Source organism: Colius striatus, chromosome 2 (assembly GCF_028858725.1).
Source record: "Colius striatus isolate bColStr4 chromosome 2, bColStr4.1.hap1, whole genome shotgun sequence".
NCBI lineage: Eukaryota > Metazoa > Chordata > Aves > Coliiformes > Coliidae > Colius > Colius striatus.
In genome coordinates, this window is record NC_084760.1 from 81,853,469 (window position 1) to 81,867,370 (window position 13,902).

The 13,902-nt window shown below is 41.4% G+C and overlaps 1 protein-coding gene across 1 annotated transcript in view; it reads left to right on the forward strand.

The window, feature by feature from the left end:
* The window catches only part of PLB1 (phospholipase B1), an 85,671-nt gene that overhangs the window by 44,422 nt on the left and 27,347 nt on the right, over positions 1-13,902 (forward strand). The window contains exons 33-41 of the mRNA XM_061990120.1: positions 845-912; positions 1,911-1,954; positions 3,179-3,287; positions 8,191-8,242; positions 8,387-8,467; positions 9,572-9,637; positions 10,028-10,128; positions 11,051-11,132; positions 11,622-11,726. Coding sequence (XP_061846104.1) covers positions 845-912; positions 1,911-1,954; positions 3,179-3,287; positions 8,191-8,242; positions 8,387-8,467; positions 9,572-9,637; positions 10,028-10,128; positions 11,051-11,132; positions 11,622-11,726 — 708 coding nt within the window. The remainder of the gene's footprint in view (positions 1-844; positions 913-1,910; positions 1,955-3,178; positions 3,288-8,190; positions 8,243-8,386; positions 8,468-9,571; positions 9,638-10,027; positions 10,129-11,050; positions 11,133-11,621; positions 11,727-13,902) is intronic.

Below are 13,902 nucleotides of genomic sequence, written 5' to 3' on the forward strand. Positions count from 1 at the left end.
AGTTGCTGTATTATAACATCCAAGACCCTGAAGGTGTTTCTGCTTCTAACTATAGTCTGTAGGAGCTGAGAATAAAATATGCTTTCATAGAAAGTACAGTGGAGCATTGCTGTCTCAAATCTGCCCTTGGCCTGTGCGTAGTTATTCTGAACACCAGTCTTCCATCAATTTAATAAAGCTTAGACATGGAAAAAAATGTAGTGTTATGGTTCAATCTGAGGTAGCAGCAAGTAGTCTGCCTGGTCTTGTGCTGTACTGAAGTACTATCCTATACCCAAATTTAGCACAAAACTATAGTATCACAGCTGGCAGGCACTTTGATTCTGAATTCCGGTGGTCTTTTAGGAGGGATATGGTTACTAGCTTGCCTCTTTCTTCAGGGTAAGTGTAGAGAGTACTTTCCACCTTGCTGTAGCACTAATCTAAGTACATTTAGCGCAATACTTTTTGAATTTGCATAAAGATGTTATGGTGTGTCTTTCTGAGATGTTCATATAGTGTTTCTCATCATTAGCCCAGAAGTTTTGTGTGTTTGTTTGAGGTGTTTTCGTTCTTGGGTAACGTAACTGTAAATTAGTTATTCAGTTCATCCAGATTCATGAGAAGAAGGCTTTTGTTTTGTGGTTCCATCATATATTTTGTGTGTCATATACAAAACGATGGTTGTAAATAATGGTGAAAGTTATTGATGCATGCTTCAGGATGAAGGCTGGGGAAAAGCCAAATGCCTTCTAAAGCTTTTGAAGAGATGCATTCAAAAGTAAATAAAATTACGATGTATGAATGACTAATATATTAGTAACTGTGCTTTAATTTTGTTTGGTTAATGAAAAATAATGTCCAGGCTGGTACAGGAATTGCCTCAGATAATCTCCTGGATGTGGATACTGAATACCGGGGACTGTCTTGGAGGTAAGTCTTCAGCCAAGTAGATGAGGAAATGTGCATCTTCTCCTGTAAAGAATGTTATTTTCTTCCATGTGTTTTGAGGCTTTTGGCTGTCAGAAGGCTGAAATTGCTTCTCAGAGTAGGATTTCTTGTGAAAATGTATCAAGATCCAGAATGTGTCATAAGGGCCACCTCACAGAAAATGTTTTCAGGAATGGATGTTAAGTTAGCCTTTTGACTTCTCTCTTCCTTTCATCTTTGGTTTCTGTTTTTATGGTGGGATGGCAAGTTAGAAGCCTGCAAAATGAAGGAAAAATCTCTGGAGCAAACAAGTCAGAATCAGTTGCTTTGGGGATGGCTTCTCAAAGTTTGCTATTTCTGAACTTTTTGTAGCATGACTGAAAACAGTACGTTTGCCCAGAGACATTTTACCAAAAACAGCACTCAGTTGTAAAAGACTAAGTTTATTTGGTGTAATGATCTAGCTCAGTTGACATTGATTGAAGCAGTTCTGTGCTGTCCTAATGCCTCTCTATAAGCCAGAGTGTGGCCTCAGTGTGTCCCAACAATTGAAAAGATGGAGAGAAGGAGCTTCTGTGCAGGAAGCAGAACAGAACAAAGAGCCAACCCAGGGGCGTACTGTTTGGTGCTGCTTTAGAGTGGCCTCATGAGGCTGGAACTGCCTCAAAGTTGAACTCGTAAGCTGCAGTACTTTAGGGCTTGATCATTTGGATATGTAGGAGTCTTGGGTGTTTTTTCTGCCCTTTCATAATGATTGACCATACTCCTGTACAGCTGCAAATACTTAAATGTTTCCGACAAGTGTCTTTACCACTGAAACCTCAGCCATTCTCCCCGATAGTACTTCCACTTCTGTCCTGTCCATGTAATCTGATAGACTGACAGTTACCAAATTAATCACCATTTACTTCTTCTCATGGTGTGTGCTAGTTTTTCACTTTGCTTATTCTCTATGTCCAGCTAAGAGATGAGTTAACTGGAATGTCTCTTTCTCATTTTAGTATTGGAGGAGATGCATCATTAGAGAATGTGACAACTCTACCTAGTAAGTAAATGCTTTCCTAGATCTAATTGGCAAGATCGAAGAGTGAGAACAGGCTGATTTCTGATACATTCACAGAGAGCTCTTAAGTGTCTCAAATCTGTTGTAGAGTAATTAACAAGCACTACCTTTCAAAGAAACAGTATCCTAGGACTCATGAATAAAGTGAAGCTGAGAAGCAGATAGACATTTCCTTCCTTGCTTTTCCCCCTCCCTTCTAAACTACTTGGTGAGTGTTATTTGAATTTCTGAATCAGCTTGCTATGTCCGTGCTCATGATGCAATTAACACTTGTTTTTAATAAATATTTCACCATAGGTTTTTCCAAAAATAAATGTTTGCATAGAGTGGACTTCTTTGGCAAATAGAGCTGCCTATCCTGAAGGGAGCAATTTTCACTTTCTCTTCACTGAAACCTGCAACTTCTTGTAGCTCAGTCTATTGCTAATGTAAAGTCACTCAAGTTTCAGTTTGGATCAATTGTAATAATAAACTTCCAGGTGAAGAGGGCCAGTAAACTCTCCTTCTGAGTGTTTCCCATGACTATAAGCAGAATATAACAAGAATATAAGTAGAACAAGCAATTAATTGATTCACTGGATGCTATTACATTTGACAAAGCCTTCCTTAAAATGTGATTAAATTCAGTCTTTGAGATGAAGGTAACTTTTATGATGTGACCATTTTCACTCTGAGCTGTGAATTACCCTGTCAAATTTCTTTTGGAAACTACTGTAAGTGTAACAAAGCACATGGTGAGATTTTGTTATAACCACACATCTGAGGTTTTCTTCATCCTATTTGTCAGTAGTATGAGAATTTGCACAGCCATTAGCAGACCCAGATCCTCTAGATGAAAATAAACTCCTGCTGGGCTGAATCTCCCATCAGACTCACGTCACAAAGTCGCCATCGTATGAACGAGTGTTCTGTATTAGGCTCTAACCACTACAACATGAGAGAACTGCACACAGTCATCCTCATTTCTGCCCATCTTATCCTCTGGTGACAGTGCAGGGCACAGCAAGCACAATGCTGTCTGAGTTGCTGCCAGCTGGTGATTCCTCTCGCCACTGCTGGGTGGATGCATCTAGTTGACTGGCGGCTGAAGCAGCTGCACTGTGCTTTCAAGAGAGCAAAACTCTGGCAGTGCTGGTGTGTGCTAGTCCCTGTGGGCAGGGAGCAGATGTAGTCATTTTCTCTTCATTGCTCTCTTTTCTTTTTCAGACATCTTTCGAGAACTCAATGGTAAAATTGTGGGCTATTCAACTGGCACTGGGAGCGAGAACGATACAAATGCATTCCTTAACCAGGCAGTTCCTGGAGCACAGGCAGAGTATGTAACTTTTTGGTTTACATTTGCAGGTGATGGATGCTTTGTCTAATTTCCTTTCAACTGTCTTACATGCTGTCACAGCTTGCTCTGAACAGGAAACAAAACCAGTCTAGTTAGAGTTGAAAATTGGCTCAAAACATGTTAAATGTATGGCTTATTTCATAACTGAACTTTTAAAGGAAGCTGACAGTCCTGGTTGTGAAATCCACAATCAAGAAACTGGCAGAAACTGATTGATGATGGTGGTTTCCACCCTTCCTCTTCAACGTGTATTAAATCATCTATTTATAGAATCATAGACTGGAGGGGTTGGAAGGGACCTTCAGAGATCATCTAGTCCAACCCCCCTTCAGAAGCAGGTCTGCCTAGATCAGGTCACACAGGAATGTGTCCAGGTAGGTTTTGAAGACCTCTAGAGGAGACTCCACATGCTCCACGGGCAGCCTGTGCCAGGACTTCCTCACCCTTACAGTGAACTAGTTTTTCCTTATGTTTGAATGGAACTTTTTGCATTCCAGCTTCTTTCCATTACTCCTTCTCCTGTCACAAGATACAACAGAAAAAAAAGTGATCCCCCAGCCTCCTGACACCCACTATTTACATATTTGTAAATATTAAAGAGATTGCCCCTCCATCTCCTCTTCTCTAGACTAAACAGCCCCAGTTCTCACAGCCTTTCCTCATAAGGAAGATGTTCCAGTCCCCTGATCATCTTTGTAGCCCTCCACTGGACTCTTTCCAGCCCTAACCTAACCTAACCTAACCTAACCCTAACCCTGTGCCTCTTGAGCTGGGGAGCCCAGAACTGGACACAGGACTCCACATGAGGCCTCACCAAGGCAGAGCAGAACCTCCCACAACCTGCTGGCCACACTCTTCTTGATGCATCCCAGGATGCCATTGGTCTTCTTGGCCATGAGGGCACATTACTGGCTTGTGTTTAGTTTATTATTAACTAGGACTCCCAGATCTCTCTCTGCAGAGCTGCTCTCCAGCCTGTACTGGTGCACGGGATTGTTCCTTCCCGGGTGCAGGACTCTGCACTAGTCCTTGTTGAACCTCATGAGGTTCCTCTCTGCCCCACTCTCAAGCCAGTCAAGATCCCACTGAATGGCAGCACAGCCTTCTGGGGAATCAGGCAGTCCTCCCAATTTGGTGTCATCAGCCAACTTGCTGTCCCCTCATCCAGGTTGTTGATGAAGATGTTGAGTAAGATTGGCCCCAGAACCGATCCCTGTGGAACTCCACTGGCCACAGGCCTCCAACTCAATTCTGTGCCATTGATCACCACCCTCTGGGCTCTGTCATTCAGCCAGCTCTTGATCCACCTCACTGTCCACTCATCCAAGCAACACTGCCTGAGCTTTCTGATGAGGATGTTATGGGAGAGAGTGTCAAAAGCCTTGCTGAAGTCAGGGTAGATGACATCTGCTGCTCTCCCCTCATCTAGCCAGCCGGTTATGCACTCATAGAAGGCCATCAGGTTGGTCAAGCAGGATTTCCCCTTGATGAATCCATATCGACTCCTCCTGATAACCATCTTGTCCTTCATATGTTTATTAACAACACTGAGGATGAATTGTTCCATCACCTTTCCAGGGGTGGAGGTGAGGCTGACTAGCCCATAGTTTCCTGGGTCCTCCTTCTTCCCCTTTTTAAAGACTGGAGTGACGTTGGCCTTTCTGTCAAGAAATCTCTGATAGCGTGGATTTTTTGAGAAAATGCACATGTAGTGAGTTGGTAAAGAGATACTTTAAGGAGAAAAGGAGAAACACTGGAAGAAATCTTCGTTAAGTCTGGCCTCAGGCTCGTGGACAAGAGAGTAAGAGTGGTCAAGAGAGACAAAAAAAAATAGTCACAGTCTAGAATCTGAAGAAAGGGGAATTGATGGTCATATATAGGTTTTGGTGCATTTGAGGGCTGTTGCAGTTGTGGCCAGTTCTGCTGATAGAATAGGGATTGAAATGTCTTGCAGTCTTCTGAATTGGGCTGTTTGCTTTAACTCCCACCTGGGAGACTGTGTGAGGTGAGCTTTGCTATACTGCTCATCCTAGAAATGCCTGGTGTTTTATTAAAAGGGTCAGTGCTGTTTAATTAACAAAACAGATGGCTGACAGAATTCAGTCATAATTTGGGCACAGATTCCAGCAGATCATGCCTGGATTTGACATTGATATTACCCAGACGTCAGTTTGTTTATTTTTTTAAAGAAAAATTCTTTTAACTACAGAAGTAGGTCTTGGAAGTGAAATTCAGAAGCCAACTGAGGTGTTTGTGTTCGCTGTTAGGATTTCACGGGTATTTTTATTGCTGTCCTATAAGCCTTGAGTAACTTCTGACTCATACTAGCAATCTCACTAAATGCCTAAGTTTCCTGACAGAAATAGTTTGCTAGGTGCCCTGTTATACCGTACAGCCCTATCTCCATACCTGAGAGAAGGAATTCTGTTTCCTAGCAATGGCTGAATGTATCTGTGTATGTCATTGAAATATGTACAAAGTTTATGTCTCGATTCAGCAATTTATGAGAATTTATTAGCATACTTTAATATGAAGAATATATCCAGATTAGTTTTAGCTTGTATTTGTTGTAGGAAAGAATGAGATTGATGCATGTCTTGTATTTTTGTTTCAGCCTAATCAGGCTGTTTGGAGGGGTGGAAAGACTTAAAACAGGGTATACATATGGTCTTAAGTTGCCAATATAACTTAAAGCAGTTTGTATTAGTAGCAACCAGGACAACTAACATATAACTATTTAACTACTCTTAAAATACTTAGTTGTATGAAATGAGTTGATGGATGTTAGTCTAATGAAAAATTATTTACTTCATCTATAGCAATTGGTCTTCTCTTTTCCCATGCAAGCAGCTGGACTGGAGATACATGAACTTTTTGATGCTTTTTTGAGTTCTTCCACATTGGGGCTCTTGATGCATCTACGAATACTAGTTGAATATTGAAATGTATTGTGACATCTGGAAATATTTCTTCTGTTTTAGGCATTTGGTCCTGAAATGATGATGCAATCCACCATTTATTATTCAGCAGCTAAAAAAACCCCGTTTCCCTATGGTTCAGAGGGCAAAAAGAGTCCACTAGCTAATGTAGTGTTTCTGAATTGTTACCAGGCATGTCTCACTTTTGTATGCTAATCTGGAAACTGCTTTTTAGAGGTGCTGGGGCTTTTCTAAAATCAGGTATTTCTGCAACCTTACCAGCTTTTGGAAGCGAGATGTAAGGGTTTCTTAAAATGAAATCAGTGGCTGCTTTGAAGTGCTGTTCCGTGAACTTGATGGCAATGTAGCAATGCAGGTCTCATTCAGCAAAATGTTCCTCAGTCTCTCTACATTCATTGCCAAAACGCTTACGTATGTGCTGGAGTTAAGGATAGGTCTGAAGCATGTTGCTGAAGCAGAGCCTGTCTGAGATCTCTAATTTCATGTGAAAAAAAGGTTAAGCATTTAAGACTGAGAGGAGAGAACAGGTGACAGGAACTGTGACTGTTTCTGTAGATCAAGATCTAAATTTGGTGAAGTCTGCAGTTCAAGGATGGGTGATTACTGGCACTACTTCATTCAAGATGATGTTAGATCTTACTGACTGCATTAGCTCAGGGTGTTCCAGCACTTCAGTGACTGTATGAGAAACAGACGTTGCAGACTGTCAGCTCAATAAATTATGTTTTCCTCAGGGTCAATATTGAAGTCAATGCCCTTGCTTACAGGTTTCCACAGTAAGAACAAAAGGAAATAATGACTACTTGTGGCTTGTGATAGCTTTAGAATAGAAATAAGTAGGTTATGATGTTGGATGAGTGTAACAGCAGAACATACATTACATGCATTCAGTGTCTATGTCACAAGTAGATGTATGCCAAGGCTTGTTCCCCAGTAAATACTCTATCCTAGTGTTAGATCAGTATCCAGTTGGAGGAGGTTGTTGAGAGGTATCTCCCGTTCCTACAGTAAACACAGCATTGCAAAGGAGAGGTAAGCTTTGGTTGCCATACAAAACAAATGTTGTGGTTACTAATGTCAGCTGATGTGCTTCCAGAAATGATAGACAGTAAGTGAAGTTCTTATAATGAGAGCCTGCGGGGAGATGCAGTTCATGCTGTACTACAGAGTTGCCTGGAAGGCCAAAGCTTTCCAACCACATTCACTTTTCTATGCATATTTGAGGTTCAACATGTCAGGGCAGTCAAACGAGATCGAAGTGTTCAGCCTAGGTAACTCGAAATTCCTGGCAGTTTATATACATACATACATAATATACATGCATGCATATACATACAAAAGAGATCAAGCAAGGCTGTTATCTTAACTTGTCTGACTAACTTTGAAAGTTACTTGGATTTTTAATTATCCTGGAAAGATAGTGGGCACAGAGCTATTTTGCACAATCGAAGATCAAGTATTGTCTCTGGGTGCAGGCACAAAGTGCAACGCACTTTGAAACACCAGCTTTGCAGGAGGGTGAGCTGTGGTATACTCACAAACATTGCTCAAGAGGTCAGTTAAACACTGGGACTTGGGATTCCCTTGTTGTTTTCGTCCACAAGGAATAGCTTGATAGCAGCCTAGTTCTAAACAGACCATCTGCTTGCTACCTTGCTGTATCTGGCTTTTCAGCTGGTTTAGATACTAAACCCACTGTAGTAGAAGCTAAACTTACAGATTAATTAGTGAACTTGAATAAAATCAATATTCAAGTTCAGCTTGATGTTGACTTTCCACAAAAATGTGAACATGACATTTGATCATGGCAACATGAGGATTGTACTGTCTCCTCACTCAACCCTTCTAATATCTGACAACTTGATTTAAAATGTGTGAAGAACGTTAACGGTGATCTCTCCATAATGGTGTTTTTTGCACTCACTAGTTGTCCTTCTTCACAGGCACTTACCAGCCCAAGCAAGAAATCTCCTGAGACTAATGAAAACTGATCCTGTAAGTTGCCTGGGACTCCTTTAATCTTAGAGCATGAAAAGAAATAGTGTTCCATCACCATGGTAGAGCCACTTGCAATGATGCAATGTGTGTATCATAAAGTCAAATAAATTCATAGTTGTTATTTTCTTCTTTATTGCACAGAGAATTGACTTCAATGCTGACTGGAAGCTCATAACAGTGTATATTGGAAACAACGATCTGTGTATCTATTGCAAAGACCCTGTGAGTAGTAGAAGTGGTTACCTGAAACTGTAGTGGCACTGTGATATCAGTGTAGAAATGTATCAAGGGACATAGATCCATAGATCCTTAGGATCTTCACAGAGATAGAATGACTTATATATGCTGCTGTGTGTTTTGATAATGTTTTCTGCGGACAGTGGCCTGATATAAAAACTGTTGCCAGCAAGAGAGTAGGGTGGTTGCATTCCCTGTGGCTCACTCCAGGGTAAGAACCACTGTCTTTGCTACTGTCTTTTGACTGTGAGTGAAAAGTGGAAGGGAAGAAAACTTTCCCTCCTCTGATGTGGCAACTGGTCTACTGTTAGTGTGGCCTCTTTAGACATCTAAGATAGAATCATACTGCTTTGAACTACTGCTAGTTCAGTCCTACAATTGTCATAGCCCCATAACTCACAGTATAGCGAGGTGCTAGGAACAGGTGAGGTATGTATGAGGGAAGTTGCTGTAGTGCTCAGTGTCATTTGAATTTTATACTTCTCTGGATTGTGGAGAAGCCTTCAGGGCTGCCATAAGGAGATCATGGGAGTTGAGTGGGCAGGTGGCAGGGAGAGGCCACCTTTCTCTGGCAGCTCCTACTTTCTTGCCTTTAATGTGTTAACTTCTTGTGAGCATTTTCAATTCTTCTGCAACTCCTTGAGGTTGAGAATTTTGCTGCTTCTGCTGGAGCCCCACTAGGCATCTTTGCTGCTGCTGCCAAGTTTTATAGCTTTATTTATAGCTATGACCTTGACTAGCAATGATTTCACCTAATTTTATAAGAGCTTATCAGATGGCTGTGAGCATGCCTATGGCTGCTTGGTTTGTGCTGTTCAGCATGCATTCAGATTGGGTTCCTTCTTATGTCTTTACCTGAAGGACCCAGTGGATTTGTGTTAAATATACCACTGTTCAACAAGGTTTATTTTAAATCCAAATTTTCACCAAGTATTTCTACATTTTAGTTTAATTTCTATGCTTAAAATTCCTGATCTCTAGAAGAACACTACTGACGACAGTGTTGTATGGTAGAAATGGATGTGAATTAATATTATTGTCCAGGCTCCCAACCAAAATGCCTTGAGTAATGTCTTCTGTTTCTATCAGGATCACTACTCAGCTGTGAATTTTACCAGAAGGATTCAAGAAGCTCTTGATATTCTGCACATGCAGGCAAGCTCTGGGAAATTGTCCTGTCCTTCTAGCTTGTACTGGTACATGACTGACTGATGCTAACTCAATGGGTTTTTTATTTTGTTGGGTTTTTTTTTCCATTCCAAATACATTCTATTGCCTTTTACAAAAGCATTTTTGCTTGTCTTGTCTCTCTGAGAATAGAGATGCAGTCTGAAATGGCAGTTACACTAGACCATGATGTCAGAAAATAATAAAAAATTGAATCAGGAGTTTTGGTGGGCTGTTTTGTTACTTTTTTGTTGTTTTTTTGTTTTCTTCTGACAATGGAGGAAGGGAAGGGGTGTCAAATGGCTAGACTGGGGAAAAGAAGTGCACTGTGGTCTGCATAACCAATTCTTCTAAGCTAAAGTCTGACTTACCTTACAGGTTCCAAAAGCTCTAGTGAGTCTGGTTGCAGTGATGGACCTCCTCCCTCTGAGACAGTTGTTTGTGGATACTCAAGTTCAGTGCCCCACTTACCTGGCAGAGTAAGACTTGTTTGACTTCCTTTTGTATCTGACCTTACTGTCCATGATGATAAAGCATGTTCTTATTCCATGCTTCTCTTATCATTTGAACTGATGTTCAAAGATAGCACTACAGTCTTATGGACATCCCATGCAGTGCTGACAGCACCCTGCCCGATTGTGTTGCCTTCTCTTGGCTTTGACCAAAGTGTTGTCAGAGGACCTGTGTGTTTTGTCTGTATATAGAACTGTAGGCTTTCTTCTGATACATAATGTATACCTCACTGAGCTTGGATTAGAGATACAGATACAGGATTTTTCCAGGTGGGATTGAAATCCACAAGTACTTGGATTTTCAGGCCTTTTGAGGCAATGTGAAGTATTTGCAGAATAGAAAGGTTTGTCCAGTTTCAGAGGCTTTATTCCAATGGGTAATCTGCGTTCTTTGCTGACCTTCCAGACAGGGGCAAATTCTTTGTTCTGAAAATGAAAAAGGAATCATTGATTGAGACAGTTATAATCTCAAAGGTAATGGAGCCAGTATAATTTCAAAGATCTGTTTTCTAGTTCCAGAGAGCTAGTGAGCACCTCTGCCAGGCTGTAGGGCCTTCGGGTACCATGGTGAAATGAGTGGGACAAACTATCATAGTGCAGTGTACATCACTTTGATATACCTGAGGATGAAAGCAAACTGATATAGAGTAGTATCAGTTATGTGAGGCAGAAGATAAGGATTAAAGGCTAAAGTCCTTCAAACCACTAACATTCTGTGATTCTGTGATGAAAACTGAGAAGGACGATAAGACCTTCCCACAGAAACACAACTGTACAGGTTGCCCTTTTAAAAATTTCGAGTCATGAGGGTGTTGGGTGGCAAAAGGTGACTTCTGCATTCTTGGATCTCTAACCCTCTTCCTGTTTTCTCCTTTACCTTTTCCCACAGTTATCTGTGTAGTTGTGTTCTCACAGGAGAAGAAAACTCAACAAATTTAATGATGGTGAGGGAAGCCACCAAAGCTTACCAGGTATGTTTATTAAGCGTGGTGCAGTTATTTTATTTCCAATTGAGGTGAGCTCTTGATTACCAAGCCACGTATCATAGCAGTATTTTGTCCACATGGGCCTTAGGAGCTAAGCAGGAGCTGATTTGATGCTATTCAAAACACCATATGACCAAAACCAGCAGAAAAGCTCTTCAGAAAACTTTTATTTTCTAGTACAGATGGATAAGTGTGAGTTTAGACACTGAAATCCTATCACCCACAGGCAGTTGCAATATTGTGTTCTACCCTTCTCAGCCACTTTGCAGGTCTCACCTTTTGCCAACATTTGTGGTAGTTCTGTTAAGAAGTAAAAGCTTCCTTCTGATTCCCATGCTTGCGCTCGCTCTCACAAAAAAAGCAAAAAATACACCCTACCCTCCCCTCCCACTCCTCCCTCCCAAAAAAAAAAGACAAACCAGTTATGGTGCAGAGATGTTGATGGATTATTGGTGGGCATTTTGTTTCTTGCAGCTTGGCATTCAGAGACTCGTGAAATCTGGCAGATATGATACTCATGAAAATTTCACAGTGGTCATCCAGCCTTTCCTCCAAAATATCCACATTCCTCTTGGTCAGGTATGGTCTGAAGAGACTTGCATGAAAAGGATTGAATGTGGGTACCTAACCTGTAGAGGCTATATGCAAAATAGTTTCAGCTTGTTCTATGCTTATCTTATTAGAACTTGTTGTTTTTTGGTATAGTACACCAGATTTCTTCGTATAGTCAACAGATTTAGTTTTACACATTGTGCTGTCAATATGAATTACTGTTTTGGAAAACTGAGCAAAACCTGAACTAAGAGGTTTATTTTTGTATGTTCTCAAGGGCACAAAAATATTTTGTTTTTCTTAAAATACAGCATGAAAAAAAACCCCACAGAGATAATGATGGACAAGGGGCAAAGGGTACGAGCTGGAACATAAGAGGTTCCAAAGAAACACAAGGAAAAACTTCTTCACCATGAGTGTGAAGGAGCACTGGAACGGGCTGCCCAGATGGGTTGTGGAGTCTCCTTCTCTGGGGACATTCAAAACCCACCTGGACGAGTTCCTGTGTGACCTACTCTAGGTGGTCCTGCTCTGGCAGGGGGATTGGACTAGATGGTCTTTCGAGGTCCCTTCCAACTCTTAAGATTCTGTGATTCTGTGATATTAAGTAATAGTTCTTAAAGCAATATGGCTGCCTTGCTCACTGGAGACTACAGAATCAACTCCTGTTTGTGTCGTAGAACTCATTCTTCAGTGTCTGACAGAAAGAGAAGTTTACATATGATCTGGTGGAGGTGGTGATTTTAAACACCGAGTCCTTTTTTCTGTTATTGGCAATTATATTTACTACCTTGAATGGCCTGTCTCAGTAAACTATAAATCTAGGAAATCACCCAAAACTTCTCTGAAACTGAAACTCCATTTTCACACTCATCTGCACCTCCTCACCTGGAACTAAAAGCAGATGGGACAAAATATTGAGCAGGGACTACTCTAGTATAATTGAACTGGATCCTGAAAATGCTGGCAATTGCTAGCTATTGCTAGTGATGTTTGAAAAGTTCAGATGCTGCTACAGACACATTTGGAAAATGGACTGAAAATTTCACAGGAAAACCAGGCTTATTTACTTAAAAAAAATAAAAGGGGGACCTTTTGTTGTTTGCTTGGTTTTGAGGTTGGTTTTGTTATTGTTTGGTTTGATTTAGTGGTTTGGGGGTTTTTTTGTCTGTCTCATTGATTCCTATGAAACATCATCACTAAGAGTTTTGATTCTGACATAGGGAAAACAGGAGCAGCAAAATTTTTCTAAACTTTTTTACAGCCTCCTAAACATTAGTTCAGATTTTAGGAAAGCTCAGGATGCTGTTTTTTGTTCTTACAGAATTACAAGAATCATTATGGTTGGAAAAGGCCTTTAAGCTCAACGAGTTCAACCACTAACCTCACATTGCCAATCCCATCACTAAACTAAACCATGTCCCTCAGCACTTCACCTCTACATCTTTTGACCATCTCTAGGGATGGTGACTCCACCACTTCCTGGGACAGCCCGTTCCAATGCTTACCAACCCTCTTGGTGAAAAAGTTCTTCCTGATGTCCAATCTAATCCTGCCCTGGCGCAACTTGACACCATTTCCTCATGTCCTATCATGCATTACTGGAGAGAAGAGACTGACCCCCACCTCACCTGAAACGAGATCATGTCTCCTTTCAGCCTTCTCTTCTCCAAGGCTAAACATACCCAGCACTCTCAGCAACTTCTCATTAGTCTTCTGATCCAGACCACTTCACCAGCTTCATTGCCCGCCTCTGGACACTCTCCAACACCTCAATGCCCTTCTTGTAGTGAGGGATCCAGAACTGAACACAGCACTTGAGGTGTGGCCTCATCAGCATCAAGTCAAGGGAGTCAATCACTTCCTTGGCCCCACTGGTCACATTATTTCTGATATAGGCCAGGATGCTATTGGCCGCCTTAACCACATGGGCACACTGCTGGTTCATGATCAGTTCGCTGTAGACCAACACACCCAGGTTCTTTTCTGCAATCAGCTTTCCAGCCTCTCTGTCCCAAGCCTGTAGCATTGCATGGAGTTGTTGCAGCCCAAGTGCGGGACCTAGCACTTGGATTTGTTGAACCTTATGCAGTTGGCCTCAGCCCATCACTCCAGCCTGTCCAGATCTCTCTGGAGAGCCTGCCTGCCTTCAAGCAGATATATGCAAAACCTTCAGATGTTCCTGAACTGAGCACTTTGGCTC